At 30.3% G+C, this 23,465-nt stretch overlaps 2 protein-coding genes, 1 long non-coding RNA gene and 1 pseudogene across 4 annotated transcripts; 2 read left to right on the forward strand and 2 right to left on the reverse strand.

The window, feature by feature from the left end:
- The first annotated feature begins 862 nt into the window (after positions 1–862).
- Positions 863–4,679, forward strand: LOC149878979 (uncharacterized). 2 transcript variants are annotated; one of them, XR_016447036.1, is made up of 4 exons: positions 863–1,404; positions 1,494–2,607; positions 4,241–4,321; positions 4,402–4,679. It is a non-coding gene; the product is annotated as an uncharacterized LOC149878979 (long non-coding RNA). The 2 variants fall into 2 exon arrangements; XR_016447035.1 differs by having other exon boundaries at positions 873–2,607.
- Positions 4,680–9,233: 4,554 nt separating this feature from the next.
- On the reverse strand, positions 9,234–11,374 carry LOC149878980 (uncharacterized; annotated as a pseudogene).
- Positions 11,375–12,036: 662 nt separating this feature from the next.
- Positions 12,037–18,189, forward strand: LOC149878981 (uncharacterized). The gene is made up of 3 exons (XM_090072343.1): positions 12,037–12,786; positions 13,160–13,280; positions 15,355–18,189. The coding sequence occupies exon 3, from the start codon at positions 15,371–15,373 to the stop codon at positions 15,701–15,703; it is 333 nt and encodes a 110-aa protein (XP_089928469.1). The 5' UTR covers positions 12,037–12,786; positions 13,160–13,280; positions 15,355–15,370; the 3' UTR covers positions 15,704–18,189.
- A 1,571-nt stretch (positions 18,190–19,760) lies between these two features.
- Positions 19,761–22,414, reverse strand: LOC149878982 (uncharacterized). Its single transcript, XM_090072185.1, has one exon. The coding sequence runs from the start codon at positions 22,296–22,298 to the stop codon at positions 20,931–20,933; it is 1,368 nt and encodes a 455-aa protein (XP_089928311.1). The 5' UTR covers positions 22,299–22,414; the 3' UTR covers positions 19,761–20,930.
- Positions 22,415–23,465: the final 1,051 nt, after the last annotated feature.

The raw sequence follows: 23,465 nt of genomic DNA on the forward strand, positions 1-23,465 counted from the left end.
TTAAAAATTTTTAATTTCTGCACTATAACTTGACTTTTTTCTGAAAGTTATATGGTCTGTTTACATTTTTGAATTTCCCAACTTTTGTTTAGTGCTTTTCAAGACAAGTTATAGGCAATTTAACTTTTTTGTCCTTTTAAGGGCACTGTCTTTTTAAGGGCACTATACCTGTATTATGTTTTTTTAAATTTCAATGTCCACAATTTTAAACTACTTTATAATGGGTTACAGTTGGCACCATATAGTTTACAATATTGTAAATATCGCACCAATGTTGTTTACCCAGCAAACATGCTTTCAGCGGACCGTGATGCGTAAAGCCGCCGCCGGTATGCCGCTGCTGGCCCACTGTGATGCCTAATGCGGATTGCCGCTGCTGGTTAACCGATGATAGACCGTTATCTCGTTTTGTGTTGGCTTACCGCCTTTGGCTGAAAAACGGCAAAACGCTTCGTTGTGGATACGTTTTTAAATCGGCATGCCAGCTTCGGTCATTGAAATTGAAATTTAAACATCGATCAATCTAAGTCTCACCAAAAGCAGGCATTTCAATTGAAATGCCTGCTTTTGGTGAGACTTAGATTGATCGATGTTTAAATTGTGACTGCTTTATAAAAAATTCACTGATTATAAGCTTATTAGTGTTTAAATATATGCTCAAAATTGTTATTACATTTATTTTTTAACAATAGTTTACTTGATATTTATAACTCTGATAAAATTATGTACTAAGTAAAACAGTAAGTATTAAATAAATAAGATATAAAAAAAAAATCAAATTAGTTTTTAGTCTTAAAATATAAATTATATATATAAATTTATATTGAATCTATATTTATACTTTATATTATAAAATGTAGCTATGAATATTGCTTATAAATATTAAAAGTTAATTTATAATATTAAGTTTAGATATTGATATAAAGTATGGATATAGATTCAATATATATTTATAAGACTCAAAATTAAAAAGACTAATTTATATACACACACACACACACACACACACACACACACACACACGCACACACACACAGAGTTAGTCACAAAAGTTTTCGTACACCTTACAATTTAGAGAAAACATTTAATAAAAACCATTTTAAATGCAAAAAAATAATTTTATATCAAAGTAACAAGAATATATTGTACAAGAAATAAAAAATAATTAACTAAATAAAAATATTTATTTGTAAAACTGAAAAAGTTTAATTTTTGAATTTATAATGTCACAAAAGTTTTCCTACACTAAATAAAACTTGTAAAAAAAACAAGAATATGAAAAATTAAAAAATCTTTAGTATTTTGTTGAGAATCCATTGGCATTTACACAAGCTTTTAATCTTCTGTTCATCAGTGACACTAATTTTTTGGTATAAGAAGACGGAATTTTATTCCATTCTTCTAGTAAGATATTTTTTAGCATGTTAACATTTGTTATTCTGTTTCCTGCTTGTCTGTCTAAATAATCCCACACATTCTCTAATTGGTTAAAGTCTGGTGATGGTGACATTCTCTAATTGGTTAAAGTCTGGTGATTGGGGAGGAGAATGCAGTTGTTTTGGAATATTGTAGAGCAACCATGATTTTACAACATAAGCAGTGTGTTTTGGATCTCGATCCTGTTGAAATATCCAATTATTTCCTAACCTTAATTTAGCAGCATCTGATTTCAAATTATTTTTTATAATGTCCAAATATACCCAGCGATTTATATTATATGTATTTTTTAATATATACCAGCTTTAGTAAATAAAATAGTTTATGTAAATTTATATAAGTTTCAATAATGAGCTTTTGGACAAAATGGCCAAGAAAAAACTGATGCCTACATCAAGTTTTCCAATGCCTTTAAATAAAGAGGCATTTTTTAGTTCTGAAGATGAATAACATTTTTAAATAAAATAAACATCTTTATTTACAAATTTGTTATCTTTATTTACAAATTTGTTATCTTTATTTACAAAGTTGTTATCTTTATTTACAAAGTTGTTATCTTTATTTACAAATTTGTTATCTTTATTTTACAATATTTAATATATTTTTAAATATTTTATATTTTAAACTCACTGGAGTAAAGTATTTGTGCAATAAATATTACTGTTTCCATGTTTTTCATTTTCATTCCCTTTTACTGTAACCTCTTGTATATGAGATTGTTAATGAGAATTTAAATTGATCGTGATATTAAATGTTACCAGTGAATAAAGTAAGATAGATTTTATTATTTTAATGTTATTTGTTTCAATGTTGTTTTTGAAAGAAATCCAAAATATAAGTTCTGGAGTCTGTCTACTGATTGAAAAAATTGTATACTTATTTACTAAACCATTTTATTTCATTCAACTATTTGGCTTTCTTTATTTTTTTTTCAAGGTATTTTCATAGTATATTATATCGTGCTATGTTTTTGTTTGCATGGTGAAAACTATGTTCAATGTGCAAATTATATTTTAGTTCATCAAATTATATTTTTATTGATGTGTTCTGTCTTTGATTCATTCTTTTTCAGATCTGCACTTGTGTCTTAGGCCTATGGTTTGCAAAAGGTTCACCATTGCCTTTAAGTTGCTGTGGGTTTCACAGTTTGATTTCCAACCTGGCATATAAGTATATCATTTTTAAATACTATTTTATTTGTTAACTTAAAATTAAAAGTAAAGATAATTTTTTTTAATGAAATAACAATTTTTTTTTATTGTTCATTAGCCCCTCAAGCGTATTGATAGGAATTGCTAAGACATGTACCAGAAAAAATCTGCGCATGTTCTGATGTGGTGTTTACAGAAACCGTACATCATTTAAAATAGCTAATTGTTTTAAAATGTGATTGTATTAATGTTGTTCAAAATTTAAATAACTCTGTTATTAAAACAATTAGTTTTAATTGAAATGTCATCAAATCAAGATAAAAAGTGAGAAAATATTTTGCATTTTCTCGTTGAAAATCCTGGTGTATCAAACAAAACATTTTCTAAAGAGCTGCTGATTGCTTTGAGAACAGTGCAGAGCGTTGTAAATCGATTTAAGGACATGGTACAATCATAAGAAAATCAGGAAGTGGAAGAAAAATATTTTGTTAGACGAGATCTTGGTAAAAAGGTAAAAGATGCCTTAGACAGAAAACCGGAGATCTCTGTTCAAACATAAGCGAATAAATTTAAGACAAGTGCTTCCACTATACAAAGAGTAAAGAGAAATTGTGGTTATAAACCTTATAAAAAGAAAAAAGTTCCTCGTTGTGAAGAAAAGCAAGAAAATGTCGCAATTCAATGTTCAAAGCTGCTCTATAAAAAATTATGTGCTAAAAAATCTTGTTTGATTATTGACAATTTACTTATTGTGCTGCATATTTCCGATCTCTTCCAGGACACCAATATTATTCAGCAATTAATCGCAAGAAACTGAATTCCAAATATAAATGCATTGGAATGCAAAAATTCGCTAAAAAATTCTTAGTTTGGCAAGCAATTTGTGAATGTGGTGAAAGAAGCTCTTGTTTTGTGACTACGGGAACAATTAACACCAAAATATACATAAAAGAATGCCTCAAGAAACGTCTTTTGCCGTTTTTAAGAACACACACGGGTAACCTGTTATTTTGGCCCGATTTAGCATCATGTCACTACTCTGGGACAACTTTAAACTGGCTTAGAGAACATAAAGTAGATTTCGTTGAAAAACACTGCAATCCACCAAATTGTCCCGAACTACGTCCTATCAAAAGATATTGGGCTCTTGTCAAAAGAAAACTAAGGTTCAATGTAAAAGAAGCCAAAAACATTAAAGACTTCAAAAATAAATGGATGAGAGCTACCAAGAAAGTCCAGCCGAAGACTGTGCAAAAGCTGATGTCGAGTGTAAAATGCAAAGTGCGTGCGTTCTCACGTACAAAACTTCACAAACTTTCTTAAGTGAAATTTAAAAATATTAATATATGTACTTTCAAAATATACATAACATTCAATATCGAAATACAATAGTTAGATAAATATCCTTTATAATGTCCGCGCAGATTTTTTCTGGTACAGGTCTTATATCAGGTAGAGTATTTAAGGTTACTTATATGAAGTTTTATTTTTAAAAAAAGGCACGCATTATGACTTTATTTTTATACAGTTTTTTTTAAAGATGTTTCCTTAGTTAAGATAATGTAGCAATATAATTAAGCAATGGTTTTGTTGTTTTTATGTTTTAAATTATGCTTAAATAATAAAATTAAATTTATATTTATTCAATGTAGATAAACTTAGTATCTGGAGTTATTTGTCAATAACTGATGATCAGACTATTTTAAACAAAAACGTTTTTAAGGGCTGAGAAGGTAAGTTTATTATCTTTGTAGTAATAGCTCTAAACTTAACTGTTTCAATATTTTCATTATATATCATTGTCTGCTTTCAGGTAAATGTTAGAAGTCTGCAGACTGCAACGTAAATCGATTTTCAACACATTATGGCTTTCCGAGCATATTTAGTTTTCGATTGAAATGAGAATAAACTAAACTTAAAGATGTGTTTAAAATTTATTTTATATTTTAAACGTTCGCTAAACGCAAGTTAAGCAATAATCTATAGATACTAATGTTTTATATATTCTGTTTTAAATTAAAAAAAATTATTGTGACTTTAATATTCATATTGTAATTGTAAATTGCAATCTTAAAATGATTTTTATTATAACTTCTGATTATTCTTTTTGTTCACCGAGTTTAAGCGTTGCCACGTATGACCTAATGATTTACAGTTGGAGTAGTGTTTTTTGGTGCAAGGAGAATTTTAGTATGATAAATTCGTATTTAATGGCTATATACCTATGCACAAAGTCAAAAGGTATTTGATGTGCCTTCCAGGCATCGGCAGGATTTGCCATTCTTTTATGAGTAAAAATTGCGCTGAAAGATATACATAATTTTGCTAACGATAAGTGCGTTCTATTCAAACAAAAACACAAAAATAATATGTATATCAATGCATTCAAATCTTAGTGAAAACTTATTATAGGTCCTATGCTAATCCGCTATCGCTTTATCATCGGTTTGCCGCTGACGGACCGTTGTTCAAAAGTTGTCGATTTGCCGCCATCGGTCCGCTGCCGAACCGCCTGCAGCTTTCCGCTAACGGACCGATGTAAATACGATGTGCAAGCCTACACGGCAACGCAGCGGGCGGCCGATGTCGGCACGGCATAAGTGCTGACAGTGGTCAGTTGTCGGTCCGGCTGCTTAATGTTTGCTGGGATAATGCATTCAAATCTTAGTGCGGGCGGCCGACGTCGGCACGGCATAAGTGCTGACAGTGGTCAGTTGTCGGTCCGGCTGCTTAGGCTTGCACATCGTAATGTTTGCTGGGTTACTACTTGGGTAGCCATGGATTTTGGAAAGACCCACTTGTCTGAAACGTCTAAATGTGAATGCAAGATATGTAATTTTAAAGATGTCATTAAAAAGTAGTTGTATGCTATTTCTTCTATAATCTTATTCTAGCATTTTTCTGTTTTCTTTATTTTGTAATTCTCCTTGTTATCCCAGCAAACATTAAGCAGGCGGACCGACAACGGACCACTGTCAGCACTTATGCCGTGCCGACGTCGGCCGCCCGCTGCGTTGCCGTGTAGGCTTGCACATCGTATTTACATCGGTCCGTTAGCGGAAAGCTGCAGGCGGTTCGGCAGCGGACCGATGGCGGCAAATCGACAACTTTTGAACAACGGTCCGTCAGCGGCAAACCGATGATAAAGCGATAGCGGATTAGCATAGGACCTATAATAAGTTTTCACTAAGGTTTGAATGCATTGATATACATATTATTTTTGTGTTTTTGTTTGAATAGAACGCACTTATCGTTAGCAAAATTATGTATATCTTTCAGCGCAATTTTTACTCATAAAAGAATGGCAAATCCTGCCGATGCCTGGAAGGCACATCAAATACCTTTTGACTTTGTGCATAGGTATATAGCCATTAAATACGAATTTATCATACTAAAATTTTCCTTGCACCAAAAAACACTACCCCAACTGTAAATCATTAGGTCATACGTGGCAACGCTTAAACTCGGTGAACAAAAAGAATAATCAGAAGTTATAATAAAAATCATTTTAAGATTGCAATTTACAATTACAATATGAATATTAAAGTCACAATAATTTTTTTTAATTTAAGGGGGTCCTATACCATCAAACTTGTGTCGCTGACGTTTGACCTTAAAACACTTTTTACTGCATATAATAGGATGTCCAGGTATAAAAAAAGAAAAAAAACCAAAAAAATTTGAAAAAGTTTTTTTACGGGGTTAATAAACCATGTTGGGACCCGAAATACCCCAATTACTGTTTCCTTAATAACTTTTAAACCATATTTACTTATTAAATAAAATTTTACAAAAAGTTTTTTATTACTATGAAGAACAATTTGAACTAAAATCAATAAAATTTATTGAGTAGTTTATATTTTATAGATAAAAGACCATTTATATCAAAAAGTGACTATAGTTATGTTAGTTCTTATATCAAAATTTCAAAAAATACAAAGTAAAAAACTTTCATTTTAGTTCAGGTTGTAGATCAAACTTAAATGAATAACTTGGGAAATTTTTAGGTCAAATTGTAAAACCTAGGAGATTTTATTCTGGAAACGGTGACTAAAAATAGGCAAAAATCAAAAACTGAGAAAAACAAAAATAAGAAAATAAATAGAAAATAACAAGTATCAAAATAACATCACACATAAAAAAATCAATATGCTCCAGTTATATAAGACTCATAGTCATTTGTGTTTGTCTGTTCATCAATAAAACCCTTTCTTTTAGCTCTTAAAACTTTTCTTTGCTTTTTATAGGAACTACTTGACTTCTTGTTAGCTTTTTTTATTCTACATAAATCTCATTTTGGACCATTTATGCAAAATGAAGCTCCAGGAGTAATGTTTAAAAATTTAAATACATTATGAAGCCCATTAAATCCATCATTAAAATGAATAACTGTTGAACAAACACCAATTTTAATTATTTTTTGACTGCAATATTGATTTTTAGGGCATCGAGACCAAATCATTGCATTAAGTGATTCATTGACATTCTGGGTCATTCCATGCAAACATTTAATCAATAAACTATCGGTACTTAGGTCCATAAAAGTTTATACTTTCATATACTGGTTATACTTTCATTAGCAGCAGTCATGTATGAATCTAACATTTTGTTGTTAATTTCGTTATAAGCTTTGAGATTTATAGGATCTGTTAAACTTAGTATACGCGAAAAGGTCTGAATTGATGCAAGACCTTTGCCAATTTCTCGAAGTGCCATAACACATCTAGTGTTAATGTCAAAACATTTTTGACCACTTTTATTTGGTAAAATAATTTCTTTAGAGGTAAAAATATTTTTACTCCATTGACAATAAGTACAGGAAAGTCTCAGTTTATTTGCCCATCCTTTCTTTTCTGTTGTTAAATTTTGAGTACATAATCCCATTTGATTACATTCTGGGCAAACTGAATACAAACATATTGTTTCTGCCAAAATATTAAAGTCTATTAGCAAATAAGATGTATTCAAATCTGCTTCCTTCACGTTATTATTTTTCAATTTTAAACCACTTGCTGAACATGGAGCTTCATTTATAATGATTTCTGAAGTAGGAATTGAATTATTTATTGTTTTTGGTGGAGCAACTACAAATCGATTTCCATGAAATACTCTTTTTAAAGGTTTGTAACCTGACTTTCTTCGACCCATAACAAAATTTTAACTGCAGTACCAATTTACTAAATTCAAACAAATTAAATGAAGCACAAGGTTAATATAGTTTTGTTCTTACAAAGTATAGCCAAAAAATGAGTTTGAAAGTTGGCAAACTATACTTTAAAAATGCAGCGTTAACATTTTCAAACATTCATTTTAGCAGTGGGTAAAAAAGATCAGAGGAAACTTTTTTAATTTTAAAAATTACGTTGCTAGGGGCGTAACTACGCAAAACAATTTCAGCACTTTGTTTAAAATTAAAAATATACCAACTTGTGTTCTGAATTTATTTAAAATTATTAAAAAAACTTAAACTAGTATAAATTTTGCACAAAATTATGTAAAAAAAAAAAATTTGAAATTTTCCATTTTTAATGGTATAGGACCACCTTAAAACAGAATATATAAAATATTAGTATCTATAGATTATTGCTTAATTTACGTTTAGCGAACGTTTAAAATATAAAATCATAAGGGGACGTCCATAAATTACGTACGCAGTAAAACCAATGCTTTTGGACCCCCCCCCCTCCCCCCTTGTACACACTTGTACGCTTTTAACCACCCCCTCCCCCTCTGCGTACGTACGCGTTATTTATTAAAAAAGTATGACTTCCCCACCCACCCACCCCCAAAAAAAAAGTTTTCAAAACATTAAATACAAAAAAGATCAACATTTTTGGTTAGAGATTTTTCTGTACTTAACTAAAAAATGGGCAGTTATTAACGAAAGGAAAGAAAAATGAATTAGAAAGGATTCGTGTTGCTAGTATTTTACATTTAGCTATTTATATTTCCAAAAATGGTGACTTAAATAAATTGAAAATGTTATGGAAAACAGGCATGAACTCTGCTTCTAATCTTTCATTAGTAATCTTCTCACTGACTTCTTCACTTTCACTTAAATCACTCTCCATATCAATCTTTATCTTTTGTTTTTTGTGTGCTTTCTTGTGCCGTTTCATTGCTGCCTCGCTCGGCCAGTATTTATTGCATATGTCGCAAATTCCGTTTTCTCCCAAACTTGGGATAAAACGTCAGCCGCTTTTTGAAAATTTTCTACCTCCAGTTCTTGGTTGATTGTCTTCCCAGAAGAATCAAGGTGATTGCCAAAATAATCATGGGGAAGAACTATTCCAGCCAAATCACGAGAAAGAGGTGCCATTCTTCTTTCAATGGGGTTGAAGGCTGAAAGCCCAGCTGCATTCACACCATGAAGCAAGACATCTAAATCCAGCAAGCAGAAGAGATCAACAGCAGTTGCTAACGTTTTAGGGAAGCGTGGTGCCTCATCTTGAGCTCCATCAGTCTCCATTAACATAATTGGTTTATGTCTAACCAACTTGGTTTCAAAAAGCTCCCTAACATCAAAAGCATGTGTAAAAGCATTCGATGTATCGTGTTTCCCACTTCTTATGCGTATGAAAGTGTCTCCACTGTAGGATACATTTCCATTATTGTTAACTTCGCATATGCCATTCACCGATAGGATTAACTTGTGCTGTGGGCCAACGACAAAGTCATGATCCATAAGTTTGACCTTGTATTCCATATGCATCAACAACGGCGCTTGAAGGCTTGCAGCAGTAAGACCCAACGGTACCCTGGCTTTATCATCATTGGACATGAAAAGCACAGCTTTTGGTCCAAACAATTTGCAAACTTCAAACATGTCATCAATAAAAGATTTGGCAAACATTCTATCATCATTTCTTTTTCGCAGTGAATTTTCTGGACGTACTAGCTTCACAGGAACTGTGTTTACATGCTTTTTTTCCTTCAGAAGTGTTTTCATGTCGTGGTAAAAGACGAAGGTACAAACCACTTCTTCTCAAGCTGAAGCCTATTTTCGTCAGCTCTTTCTGAAGATCATCCAAAGTGGAGACACTGCGAAGACATTCTGTTCTTCGACGCTCGTCTGCTGCTGATGAACTTTGCACAATTTTTATGATTGTTGATAAAAGTTCTGGTTGATCAATTTCGAGCCGTGGTCGTCCAGGATGGTTTCGCATAAACTGTTTCAAAGCACTTGATACTTCAGGGTTGTTTTGACAAACTGTTTCGATGCCCTCTTTAAGTTTTTGTCTCCGTTTTCTTTGTCGTGCCGATTCACGAATCAATCTGAAAACAAAATATTACACAAATCTTTGATTCCGTTTTAAAACCTTCTATACTGAAGGTTACCTGGATTCTGCGAAATTTGTAAATCCTCAATTAGAAATTCTTATTGACAATTTGAAAAAAAAATTTTGAAAGTTGCTGCCTGCTTAAAAGTTTGGTTTTTATGGCCAAGACGTCTTTCTATACTTCTAAGCTCTATTCGATATATCGCTTAACATTTACCTGTCGAAGTTTGTTTTTTCTCTTCTTATGCTTTCTTTCACATTGTCTAATTGTTTCCTCGTTACAGTAGACAAACCAGAATCGCGTAAGATTATCAAAGATGAAAGCTGTGATTCAAGATCTGAGATTTTCTTCTGACCTTTAACTTGCGCCGGATTTGCTCTTTCCTTCTCGTTTGATGTTAAATCTAAATTAGGAAATACCCAAAAATAAACTATTATAAATTCTTGACAGTTATAGAGATTGGATGTAGAGAAATTGGTCAAGTTGTCCAATTATGATGAATAAAACTATGCGTTTGCAATATAGTTGTACAATGTAGTTTAATTACCAATTCGGTTGAATTCAATATATAGAAAATCACGAGAGAAAAAGTTTGTAAATTATCACAAAAAATGGCTTATTAAGTTCAATCCTTTCAGGCTCTGTCGTAGTTGCGTTCGGAAAACTTTGTATTTTATTTGACGAAGACGGCACTAGATGGATCTTTTTTCTTTTTGCTAGGCGGTGATAAAGCATTTCCCCAGAATGACATGATTGATCCTTTTGACTTTGTTGCTTTCACTTTCAATTCGTTTACTTTTTTTTCATACAAAGACTGATCATATTTTACTATTTTCCACAATTCCTGTGCGTGCTGATACTGCTTTTGTTTTTCAAGTGTTGAATATGCTTTCTTATATAACTCAAGGAGTTGAGGATACTTTTTCTCGTTCCCAACAAATTCGTTCGACACTTGGAAATAAGCATTTTTTTTTGTTGCAACGTATTCAGTTATTTGAATGGAAAGATAAAAGTTTTTGTTTATTTGGAAATAAACGATTTTGTCATAAGATTCAGTGTAGTTAAAGCGAATATTGTAAAAAAAATAACCTGACTCAAATTAATTGCAGTCACATTTCGCAATGAAAGGTGTTGGTTTCTATTAGCATTAAAATTGTTGTTTTTAAAAATAATTGTTTTTCATAATAAGAAAAAATACATTTTAACTTTAATAATAATTTGAAGTAGTACATTGTTAATAAAAAGTTAATAATAAAATAATATTTTATTTTATTGTTTTAGATTAATATTTTAAAAATATTAATCTAAAACAATAAAAAATTAATTTATTGTAACGTTTTAATTAAAAAGATAAAAACCAGGTTGCGTAATTAAAAAAAAAGATTTTTTACATTCGAAAAGTTCATTGCTTTTTGTACAGATCAAGTTTTAAAAATATCTCCAGAAAAGATAGTCAAACCGCGTACGTACTCTCTGTCTTGAAACCCCCCTCCCCTTGTACGCATTTGTACGTTTTTGGTAACCCCCTCTCCCCCCATACCTGCGTACGTACTTTATGGATGCCCCCTAATATAATTCCTACAGAAATGCTTAAAAGGCCGGGTGAATAAAAATGAGCAATTGCTTTTACTCAGTAATTGGTCAGCTTTACGTGAAAAAAAACTTCAACAACTTTTCTTAAGTTTTTATTCACGTAAAATTGAGCAATTACTGAGTAAATTGCTTACCTTTACGTGTGTAAAATATGAGGAAAACTGCTGAAGTTTTTATTCACGTAAAGCTGACCAATTACTGAGTAAAAGCAATTGCTCATTTTTATTCACCCGGCTAATGTTTAATGTTTAATGTTTAACGTCATTTCGTCATTAGTTACTAGGCTTTGAAAAAGCGCATTCTCTAAATGCACGCGTCCATTGGAGAAAGATCCATCAAGCGAGTTAAAACTTTCTTCCTTTTAGAATTTAATTAGTTTAGATATATTACATAAAGAATCATATGAAGATAAATAATAATCGTTAAGATCATCGGCGCTACTCGACTTTCTCCCCCCCCCCTAATTTTATGATTGATTCTGATAGAGAATTTTATGCTGATTAAGAATCGTATAAAAACATGGGTCTCAAAATCAATGGAAAGTGCTCTAATTCGAAGTCAAAGTTGTAAAAAATCCCACTAAAAACCCTAATATTCGCCATTTTTTTTCAAAACGCTTTCATTTTTAACGAAAATTAATTACCGTTACATTGCGCAATAAACAGACCTGGTTTCCATAAGCCTTAGCATTATTATTTTAAAGTATTGTAACGAAAGTGTTATAACGAAATGAAATTAATGGAAGATTTCAAATAAAGGTTGAACGTAGAATGTGAGAATGTAGAAAAATTGATGAATAATTATTATTGTATCCTACGCTGGTTTTTTTTATTAAAAAAACGGTTTGAAGGTTACATTTTCTAAATTTTACATGTGATAGAACAACTATGTACTAAGTTTCATAAGTTCTTCTTTTAGGAAACAAAACTGTTGAATTTTTTTTTTAAATTTATTACAAAAGTACATTACTTGCAATATAGTTTATTCTCTAATAAATCAAAAAACGGCTATTTTCATTGCCACAAAAAATTGCGCAAGATAAACATACTTTAACGAATTTTTTAACGTAAAAACCATGCTATTAATGTTTTGCTTTTGTCAGCTAAAAGATCATTAACTTAGTATTTTCAAAATGGCGAATATTAGGGTTTTTAGTGGGATTTTTTACAACTTTGACTTCGAATTAGAGCACTTTCCATTGATTTTGAGACCCATGTTTTTATACGATTCTTAATCAGCATAAAATTCTCTATCAGAATCAATCATAAAATTAGGGGGGGGGGGGGGAGAAAGTCGAGTAGCGCCAGATCATCTTATAATTGAAGTAAGTATATAAAATGGTTATATATACATTTTTATTGGATAAAGTAGAAAGGATTTAAATTTTAATTAGATAAAGTAGAAAGGATTTGAATTTTTATTAGATAAAGTAGAAAGGATTTGAATTTTTATTAGATAAAGTAGAAAGGATTTAAATTTTTATTAGATAAAGTAGAAAGGATTTGAATTTTTTAAATCGTTTATATTTTGTTTGTTTTCGTTTTTCTTTTTGCAGTTTTGTTTTTATTATCTTATTTTTTAGAAGGAAAATAGGGGTATGTATGTTATTTAAAGCTATACTAATGCTATTTCCATAAAATGGTTATTACTACATTGAAGTTTCTGTGATGCTATTAACTATTTTTGTTCTTTTTTAGAAAATTTAGAAAAGTAAATTAAACTTTTGTGCCAACACTGACATAGCATGTCACATGTTATTGTATGAAAAGGTTAAATTTTGTTATGAGGATTACAGTTCTTATGAAGAAAAAAAAGAAGGTAAAGAGTATTGTTTGTAAACATATATTTTGTATCTTTTTAAATTTTCTCACATCATTTTTAAAATTTTTGTTTGCACACGTTTATTGTTTGCATATATGCTTTTTTGATATGTATGTGTATGTGGTAATAAGTGCTTTATAGTTGTTTTATCAATGTGTTTTTATAATAATGTTTTTGTAATAATGTAAAGTGTTTTTTTACTGTTTGTGTATGTGTTAATATGTGTTATATAATTGTTTTAAAAATGTGTTTAAATATGTATGTAAGGAATATATTTAACCTTATATACACTGCAGGCCAAAAGTTTCCGGACACTTGATATTTTTTATATAAAAAGCTAAAATCTATCCTGTATCATTAAATTAATCAATAATATTAATTTATAATACTTAAACTTACTAATTTTAAGTGTTTATGTAAGTTTGAGGTCAGTAATTAGGTATTACTGGCCTCAAACTTACATAAATAAGTTTGTTTTTTTAATTGCTTATTTTAACTTGATATATAACGTTTCATTACTCTTAAGAGTTTGGTCTTGTTAAAGTTATTTATTTGTTGAAACATGAAGGAAATATTTATAATATAATGATATCCGACTAAAATGATTAAGAATATTTAGTTTTGTTTAGTTTTCATTTGGTATTAATGACGGTTGCATTAAAAAATCTTCAAAAAAATTTTAAAATTTTATAATTCGACTATTTAATTAAAAATATGGGTAAAAAACCTTCTTTAACGGTTGCAAAACGTTCTGAAATAATTACATTACATAAAGAAAGATATTCAGTTCGTGAAATTTGCAAAAAAGTACAAGTTCCCAGAAGTACTGTACAAGATAACATCAAACGATGGAAAGAAACAGGCATTTTTGAAGACAAAAAAAGATCTGGTAGACCACGGAAGACAACAAAAGCTGAAGATAATAGTATAATATTGATGAGTAAAAGAAATCGAAGACTTACGGCCCCGGAAATAACTTCAGGCTACAATAGGAGTTGTTCAAAATCTATTTCATTAACCACTACGAAACGACGTCTTAGACAAGCAGGACTTTCTGGCTGTATAGCGGTCAGGAAACCGTTGCTACGGATTGAAAATAAAAAGAAAAGGTTACAATGGGCTATAGACCACCAAAATTGGACAGAAGAAGACTGGGGAAAAGTACTATGGACCGACGAGTCCAAATTTGAACTGTTTGGGCAAAGGCGTAGAATTTACATCAGAAGAACAACAAAAGAAAAAATGATCCCAGAGTGTTTAGTGCCGACAATCAAGCATGGTGGTGGGTCAGTTATGGTATGGGGATGTTTTTCTTCAGCTGGTGTAGGTGACCTAGTTAAAATTGAGGGTATTATGAAAAAAGAACAATATAAAATAATTCTAGAAAACAATGCTATACCTTCTGGCTTAAGAACTATTGGTCGTGGTTTTGTTTTTATGCAGGACAATGACCCTAAACACACCTCAAAATTATTTAAGCATTATATAAAGGAACAAGAGGATAATGGTGCCCTCAAAATCATGACCTGGCCAGCCCAATCACCAGATTTGAACCCAATAGAGTTACTGTGGGAAGAATTGGACAGAAAGGTCAGACAAAAATGCCCAACATCCAAAGAGCACCTGTGGCAAATATTAGAAGAATCCTGGTTATCAATTACACCCGAAATAATAAATAAATTGATAATTAGGATGCCACGGATCGCAAAAAAAGTGATAAAAACTCGTGGGTTATTTTTTGACGAAAAGACAGTGTAATAAAAATAGTGTTCTTAGTATTTTTTTTATTTCATTTTTTGGCTTTTTTTTTCTTACGTAGTAACTATATGTATCTTTTAAAAAATAAATATGATATTTGAATTTTATTGAAATAATTATGGGAGTTTGAATTAAAAAATTAAACAAAATCCAAGTGTCCGGAAACTTTTGGCCTGCAGTGTACATATTTAAACACATTTATTGTGTTTATAGTTGGTACATATGTTTATATTATGTTTTTTCTGTGTTTTCAAAGTGCTGTGACTTGGTAAATATCTACCTAAAAATCAATTATTGTATTATTGTATTTTAGAGAAGGAGCAGAACATATGGCTTTAGATTGTGCAGCTCAACGTGATACGCACCTAATGGCATGGTTTAAGTTAAATACTGAAAATGAAAGAGCACATTGCTATTCTTATGTAGACATTCCTTATCACTTTATATTTGATGATAAACATTGTAAATGGAAGGTTAGACAAAGGGGTGGTAATAAGGTGATAGTAAGAATGTATAAAGTTAATCCAACTGGAGAATTGTTTTTCCTTAAACTGTTACTTTTGCGAGCAAAAGGAGCAACATCTTGGGAGGATGTGCGTACTGTTAATGGTATTGTCCTTGAAACGTTTCATGAAGCATGTGTTTTGAAAGAATTGTTGTAAGATGACAGTGAATGGCAGAATACTCTTTCTGAGGCGGTTTTAACACGTACGCCAAAGTAAATTAGGCAGTTGTTTTCAATTATTTTGACCTTTTGTGAATCTCACAATCCTTTACATCTCTGGAATACATGCAAAGCTTTTATGATGGAAGATTTCATTCACTGCTCAATCCCACTTCTAATAGCTGAACAAGCTACTCTTCATCAAATTGAAAAGATTATTAATCAAAGTGGTAAAATGCTGACTGATTACAATCTGCCTGTTATTGATGAGTTTATTGGCTGAAATCTAGAAAATTTTGATGAAAATGTTCAACAACTGAAATAGAAGAATTGTGTATAAACACAACCAGCTGAAATAGTAGAATTGTGTGTAAAATGTTCTTTGCAATGGCAATGGGTGCAGAAGTTTGCATTAACTGAAAATATGAGAGTACAAGATGGGGAAGGTGAATTTTCCCAATGGCTACTAAAACTTGGGAATGGAACAATACCTGTCAAAGAGGAGGATCCTTTTAAAGGATGCATTCAAATACCAAATCAGTGCATTATTAGAGAAAATGAATCAGTTGTTGAAAAGATTTTTGGAGATGCTGATCAAAATGATTATTCTAAACGCGTGATTTTAACACCAACTAATGTTGATTCATTATCAATGAAGAAGTGCTTGAATGTCTGCCGGGTGAGGTCAAAATTTATTTAAGTGCTGATCAAATTGATACTGATGACCTTAATGAAAGAAATAATTTTCCTGTTGAGTTTTTGAACAGCTTAACTCCTTCAGGTATGCTACCTCATTGTTAAAAATTGAAAATTGGTTGTGTAATTTTGCTACTTAGAAGTTTAGATCTCAAAGCTGGGTTATGTAATGGTACTCGAATGAAAGTTTGTGCTCTTCAAAATAATTATATTGATGCAGAGGTTTTGACAGGTGTTTCTGGTGGTAAACAGGTTTTTGTTCATCGAATTCAGTTGGCTCCATCAGATTCTAATTTACCTTTTGTTCTAAAACATTGTCAGTTTCCTGTCAGATTGGCTTATTTAATGACAATTAATAAAAGTCAAGGTCAAACATTTGATAGAGTTGGGGTATATCTCAAAAAACCATGTTTCTCTCATGGTCAACTATGTTGCATGTTCAAGAACTAGGGGATTTAATAGTTTGTTTTTCAAAATTGATAAACATCTCATTCAAGGTATGGTAGGTAAAAAGTGTTACACAAATAATGTTATATATTTTTTTATTACTTTAATATTTTTTTCATAGTTTTTGATAAATATACCTGTCATTTAATATGTTTATATGTGTTATATGAAACCATATTTGTTTATAGCTGTATATATGTTTAAATTATGTTGTTTCCATGTTTTCAAAGTGGTGTGAGTTGGCATTATATTGAGCAAGATTGATAACCTTGCCAGCCAAGCGGTGTACTTATTGCAGAGGTGTGACTTGGCAGTATTTAGTGTCAGGCGGTTTTACTGCTTTAGAGCTAGGTTGTGTTGTCTTGCCTTTTTTAATTATTCTGGAAACACAATAATGTCTGTTAATGTTTAGCGTAATGTGTATGGGAGAGTATGCAACCTTGATCTTTAAATCTAGGGTGTTTTAATGTCCTAAATTTGAAGTAATTGAATAACTAATATTGAATATAAAAACAAATATACTTTTATGTAGTTATGTTTAGTAAAAAGATAAATATATAGTTAACTTTAAATTGGTTTTCTACTTTTGCCTTTCATATTTTAATTTGGTTTGTTATTTTCACTGGATTTTAGGATCAAGGGTGTAAATAATGTATTGTTATGTGTTATTGTTGTGATGTTTTGTGTTGATAGACTGCTTGGCTTACCTTCACGTTGGTGTTTATTGTTAAAAATAAATAATAGGTAGTTTCATTATTGGAACTTACTGCTTTTATTTATTTACTAAAAGCCAACATTATGCTAAAAATGCAGTTTATATCTTAATTTGATTTTTTTTTTTTTTTTTTTTTTAATTTTTTTTAATATTGTTAATCCTTTGCACTTCGAATCAAATTTTATAGTTAGATTTTCGATAAATGTTTATATTAACTGTCATGTCAAAATAGGTTACTATAAATGAACTCGTCATTTCGAAAAGGACACAAGTCCGTTTATTAAAACTTTTCAGGATCAACAAAAAATATGTTTCTTATCAAAAAAAGTCTACGGTGCTTATAAAACTAAATATAGGAGTAGATAAATAAAAAACATAGAGAGTTTTTGTGAACTTTATTTATTAAAAAAAATAAAAAAAATAAATAAAATGGCTCAAAAAAGTGAAATTCGAAAAAAGTGTGACTTGTGCCCTTTTCGAAATGACGGGTTCAAATAGGTAAATCGATTTTCAGTTTTTATGTGGTGTTTTTTTTTTCTTAAAGATTTACGATTGACGCATTTATACGATTTATAAAAAGAAAACCTGATTACCTTTTATTGTAATTTTTTGTCAGTTAAAATGATATAAATATATGCAATTAGTTGAATTTTTTTTTAATTTTCTCTATTTTATGCCTAATAATATTTGTTGTACGTAACTTAGCAGATCTTTTTAAACAGGGGGTGAATTTGTAGTTTTGCGCATTTGTCAAATATCGAGTTACTTAAATTTTATAAGGTGTTTAACTAATTAATTAGCTTAATTTTGAGGAAAGAAAAAATGCTTATATATGTTAAATTCTTAAATCATTGTTTCACATTTTATTATTCTGGTAAAAGGTCTTCATCAAAAACTTGATTACTCTTAATAAAAAAAGCTCTATTCTCCTGACCACTATTAAGGTAAAAACGGGTAAGGGAGGTCCTTTATTAGTGTCAAAATATTTAAAAGAATTAAATCTCGAGTAACAAAAGGTAATTTTAGTAAATGGTAGCAAATTACTGTTTATTAAAAACTGTTGAAACAAAGAGGCCATATATAAATATGGTCAGATTAGTGCCATAAATAGTAATGGTCAATTGTTCAGTTATTTTAAATTTATTTAGTTGTGTGCATTTAACGTTTTAAAGACAATTTCCTTTTTTAAAGAAACATGTATCAAGGGGATACCAAAAAATTAATAATTCATGTATAATTAACGTTCGCTTTATATTACTCTTATTAATTAAAGTTCATGTTATAATAAATATAACAAAAATTTAGCTTTTTTCGTCAATTTAAAGTATGATGAAGTGTTATTATTTTCTGTCAGTAACTAAAAACGTATTGTTTTGAACTTAGTAATGTTGAGGAAAATGGTTCTGCCTTACACTGATATGACATGTCAGTTTTAAATTTCTCAAATAATGTTAAATAATCGGTAAATTATTTTACCTCCGCATACTTTTTATTTTAATTTTACTAATGGTTTAATTTTTTAAATTTGAAGGCGTTTTTCTAAAAGGGTATTAGTAATGGTTTCGCAACTTTAAGGGGCTGTTCATATGGATAAAATCACCCCGCTTAACCGGGATAGAAAAACAACCGGGATCCCGGCTTTTAATTCTAACATCGCGTTCATATGTAAAATCATTCACCCCGCCTAGGCGAGATCTCGCCTATGGACTACCGGGATCCCGGTCAGGCGGGGTGAAAATTTTGCATATGAACACAAACCATGGCTTACTATATAACAGGCCTTGCCAACGCGCGGCTTGCGTAAAAAACTGGAGGCAAGATTAAAAATATTACTTCGCAATAATTTACATTCTCAGTTAGGTGATTTTTGCATGAATATAATATTTGTATGATATATCTACTAAAAGTAACTTATAAAAAGTGAAAAGATGAATTTATTACTATTATTTTTTTAATTTTGTTTATAACTAACATTGTAATATAACTAACAAATAACATTTATAACAATTTTAAATTAACTTAAATGTATCTAAAGCTAATTATGTTTAAACAATTTAGTTAGTATATATAGATTTATATTTTGCTGTAATTTAATGTTAGCATTTACCACAAAATTTATTAATGGGTTTTTTAAGTATTAAAAATAAATTTTTGAGAAAAAAGAGATAAAATCTTTAGAGAATAAAAAGTAAATACAAGCTTTTTAGATATTTTACTAAACACTATTTTACAGTTTTTGTTAAAAGCATTTTACTTTGTGCTGAGTTTTATCAGCTTCTGCTTTGGCTCCTTGTGTGAACGAGGTGAATAGAGTCGACAATAATTATTAAATAAAATATTTGTCATTGTTAATCCATGATGTCTTTGCATACCTAATGAATAAAATTCTGATAGCATCATAAGGAGGTTACACAGTGATGACCGACAAGTGTCATTATATACTTCATAAAAAAGAATGTAACAGTAAGTTGCCCATTGACAAACTTTGTCACCAGGAATTGTTAAACCTCCTCGATTTAAGTCCTTTACAAAGTTTCCATACGCTTCATAGAAATAAAAGGTGTCATCTGGATTTTCATCTTCACGAATAATGTACCCTGCAATATAAACTAATGACATTTTAATATCGATGGTCAATGAGTCACACAGAGCAGGTAAATTGTCAATAACGTTGCAAATACCCTCGCTTGGTAAAAATTTACATTTTGGACAAGAGTGATCTGAACCTAGATTGGCTAACACATCTGAACTTTTCTCAAACTTTAATAGCAACTTTGTACGGTATGTAGTTACTTTTTCAAGAACTTGTTGAACGGAAATAAAATAAGTTCCTCCTGAGCCTTGTCTTAATTTTCCAAAAAGATTTTCTAATGGATCTGTTGTAAAGTTGCCTAATAACACATACTGATGAGTTGTATCTAAAAGATATTTTGACAACTGAACCAAACCATAACAGGTCTGAGCTAAACAACTAGCAGTGTCTCTTGTTAGTAATTTGACTCTTTTTCCTTTTTCTGTATTTTTTATTTGTATAGCAAAATCACCCATTGCAGAAAGTTTGCTTAAATTGTCATCATTAGCAGAAGCAATAGCAGCTCGATTAGAATCTTTCAAACAAATGTCTGCATACGGACTGTGAACATTACAAATTTTCCAAAATTCAATGACTTTAGAGATGAAAATAATCGTCCCTTCATTATCATGCAGGTCTGGATGACTTTTTAATGCTGACAATGTTTCATCGCAAAACACTTGCAGACAAGTGATAACTTTTTGTCTTTCAATCGGCTTTGGATAAACAGAAACTTCCGTTAATTTAGACATTTTAACAATGTTTTTCGTTTCAAGCTTGTACAAATTAATAATATCAACCCACCGTGCTATTTTTTTTTTCACCATCAATATAAAATTCAAGTTCTTGAGTTTTTTCTGTAATCCAGTTATTACGTATACTTTTTAATAAATGAACATAATCAAATAAAAGAAAAATATTGTCTTTAGTGCACCATGCTTCTTTTTTTTCAAAAAAGTTATAAAATTTCTGATTGACTCTGTTACCATCACAGACAATAGCAACAACATTGCCCCCATTATTTTTAATTGCATCAAGAATCAGGGTTGTCTGTTCAAAAAGAAACTCAGCATCAAGTTCTCTGACTGGTAACATTTTGTAAAGAAATTTTGGTCCATTAAACAATGTTACAACCAAAAAGCTCAGTACTGTGTTTGCTAATAGATGAGGTTTGTTAACAGATTTACCAAATACTATGCCACCATGATACTGCAACATTGGTTTAACATAAACCTCATCAAGAAGTAAAATGCATGTTTTTTGTCTATCATCTCTGAGATTAGAGAAAATATGTCTGATATAAGTGGTATCATCTAAAGATTTACATTTAGAAGTAATTCTTCCTAAAGTGCGTAAACTTGGAAGTTCAAAATCTTCTCTGATACGATTGTAGGCTGATCGTGAAAGAGAAAAATACTCAAATGCTCGCACAATTGTTTCAACTGGATACTTTTTTTCCCCAATACATGTTTTATTCATTGACAAAATTTGTTGATATACAACTTCTTTTTTAGGTGTTATTTCACAACAATTTAAAAATCTTAATGCTTCTTGGATATGAGAAAATTTGTTCATAATATAAACTCGGTTAGATGATAAAGTCATAACACTAATTTTAACTCCACAATGAAATGCTTCAAAAATGAGATCTTTATTTATGCAAAGAAGAAATCTAGGAATAGCACTTTCCTTTAAAAAGTCTGAAGACTGAATATGTAATATATCATTGCATAAATAATTAATAATAGCAAAATTAAATTGATTAGTTTTTAACTTTTCACATAAAACATTAATACTTTCTATTTTTTCTTGTGAATTAAATATTGCTAACTCATCCTCTTCTTGCCAGCGAGCACCATTAAGACTTTTTGATGTTTTTCTAAGTGGCATGGGTACAGTAGGAACTAAGCTTGGCTTTATGCAATCAAATACTGACGGAGCATCACGAGGTCTCAGCTTCCCATAAATAGTAACAGTTGAATAATTTTTTGGCCAATGTCTTTCACATACTACGGTGTTATCAGTATCAGGAACATTATCTCTTGGTATTATAGCAATCCAACGTTTTCGTTCTTCAATGTTTCTTGGAAGTCTAAATGTTTTAACTCTATTCTGAGGATTATAATTGCCATTGCAATTTGTTACACAACAACGACGAACCATTTTCTAAATACTAAATTAAATCCTTTGCTTAATCCTTCACCTCTCAACTAACTTTTTTTTTTAATTTGGAAGTTAGTTAAAATAATGACGGGTGTTTGGTTATTGTTAATTTTATGCAAATATTAAATTTATGCATATATAAATATATATATATATATATATATATATATATATATATATATATATATATATTCAACTTTAATTAACTTTATCAAATAAATTTTAAATGAAAAATATTTTGTTAATTTTATAATAATTATTTAATGTTATATAATTATTATTGTTACAAAAAAAACACCCCCGTATTTATTTTGTAAAACGGCTTTCTAGTTTTTCAAACATAAAACTATCTTGCCTCCAGTTTTTTACGCAAGCCGCTCGTTGGCAAGGCCTGTTATATAGTAAGCCATGACACAAACTGAAAATCACCCCGGCAAGACTGGACAGTTTTGTTAAGGAATTTAATTAGCATTTAACTGTGTTTAAGTTTAAATCGTTCAACCACGTATAGAAGCAAAAATATCTAATTATTGTATAAGTGCTTCTTGTTTTAAACATCGAATAAATAATGGTGACTGTTTCAATAAAACAAGTTAAAAAGCGAGTTTTCAAATGCAATAATGAAATGGTAGAAAATTTGATTGATGCTATTTCTAATTACAAATCACAAATGAGTTACCGCGGTATAGATTTTGATGGCGACAAGCCGTTGATGTATAAACATTTAAGAGATGATATGGCTAAATTGTATTGTAACAGTGATGAAACATGGATGTTTGGTCCTGTCGAGTTTACCACAAAAGGTGATATGGACGATAACGAATATATAAAAATTTATCAAAAAGAGACTGAATGTGTTGCAAAAGGAAGGTCTAGAATTGTTGAAAAAGTCAAAGATGTACGACAGAACTTTTCAAAAGCTGTCACTTTAGGAACGAAAAGTTGAAGTGGAAAAGTTGTATACGAATTTTATGATAAGTTGATTGAGATTTGGGGTTTTTCAGCAAATATAAAACCTTTGTCTTTTGGTATAAAGAGTAGTGAAGTCGATAAAGAAAAAATAAACAGTTATAATAAAGAAACTGAATATAATGTTATTAATGAAGAATCTCTTGACCACTTATCAACGCCACCACAAGAATGTTTTTCTGAAACAAATACATCTAC

The sequence above is a fragment of the Hydra viridissima genome, unplaced genomic scaffold (assembly GCF_058129835.1).
Source record: "Hydra viridissima isolate aposymbiotic clone 2 unplaced genomic scaffold, HvirCarnegie_v1 scaffold_14, whole genome shotgun sequence".
In the NCBI taxonomy this organism is placed as follows: Eukaryota; Metazoa; Cnidaria; class Hydrozoa; order Anthoathecata; family Hydridae; genus Hydra; species Hydra viridissima.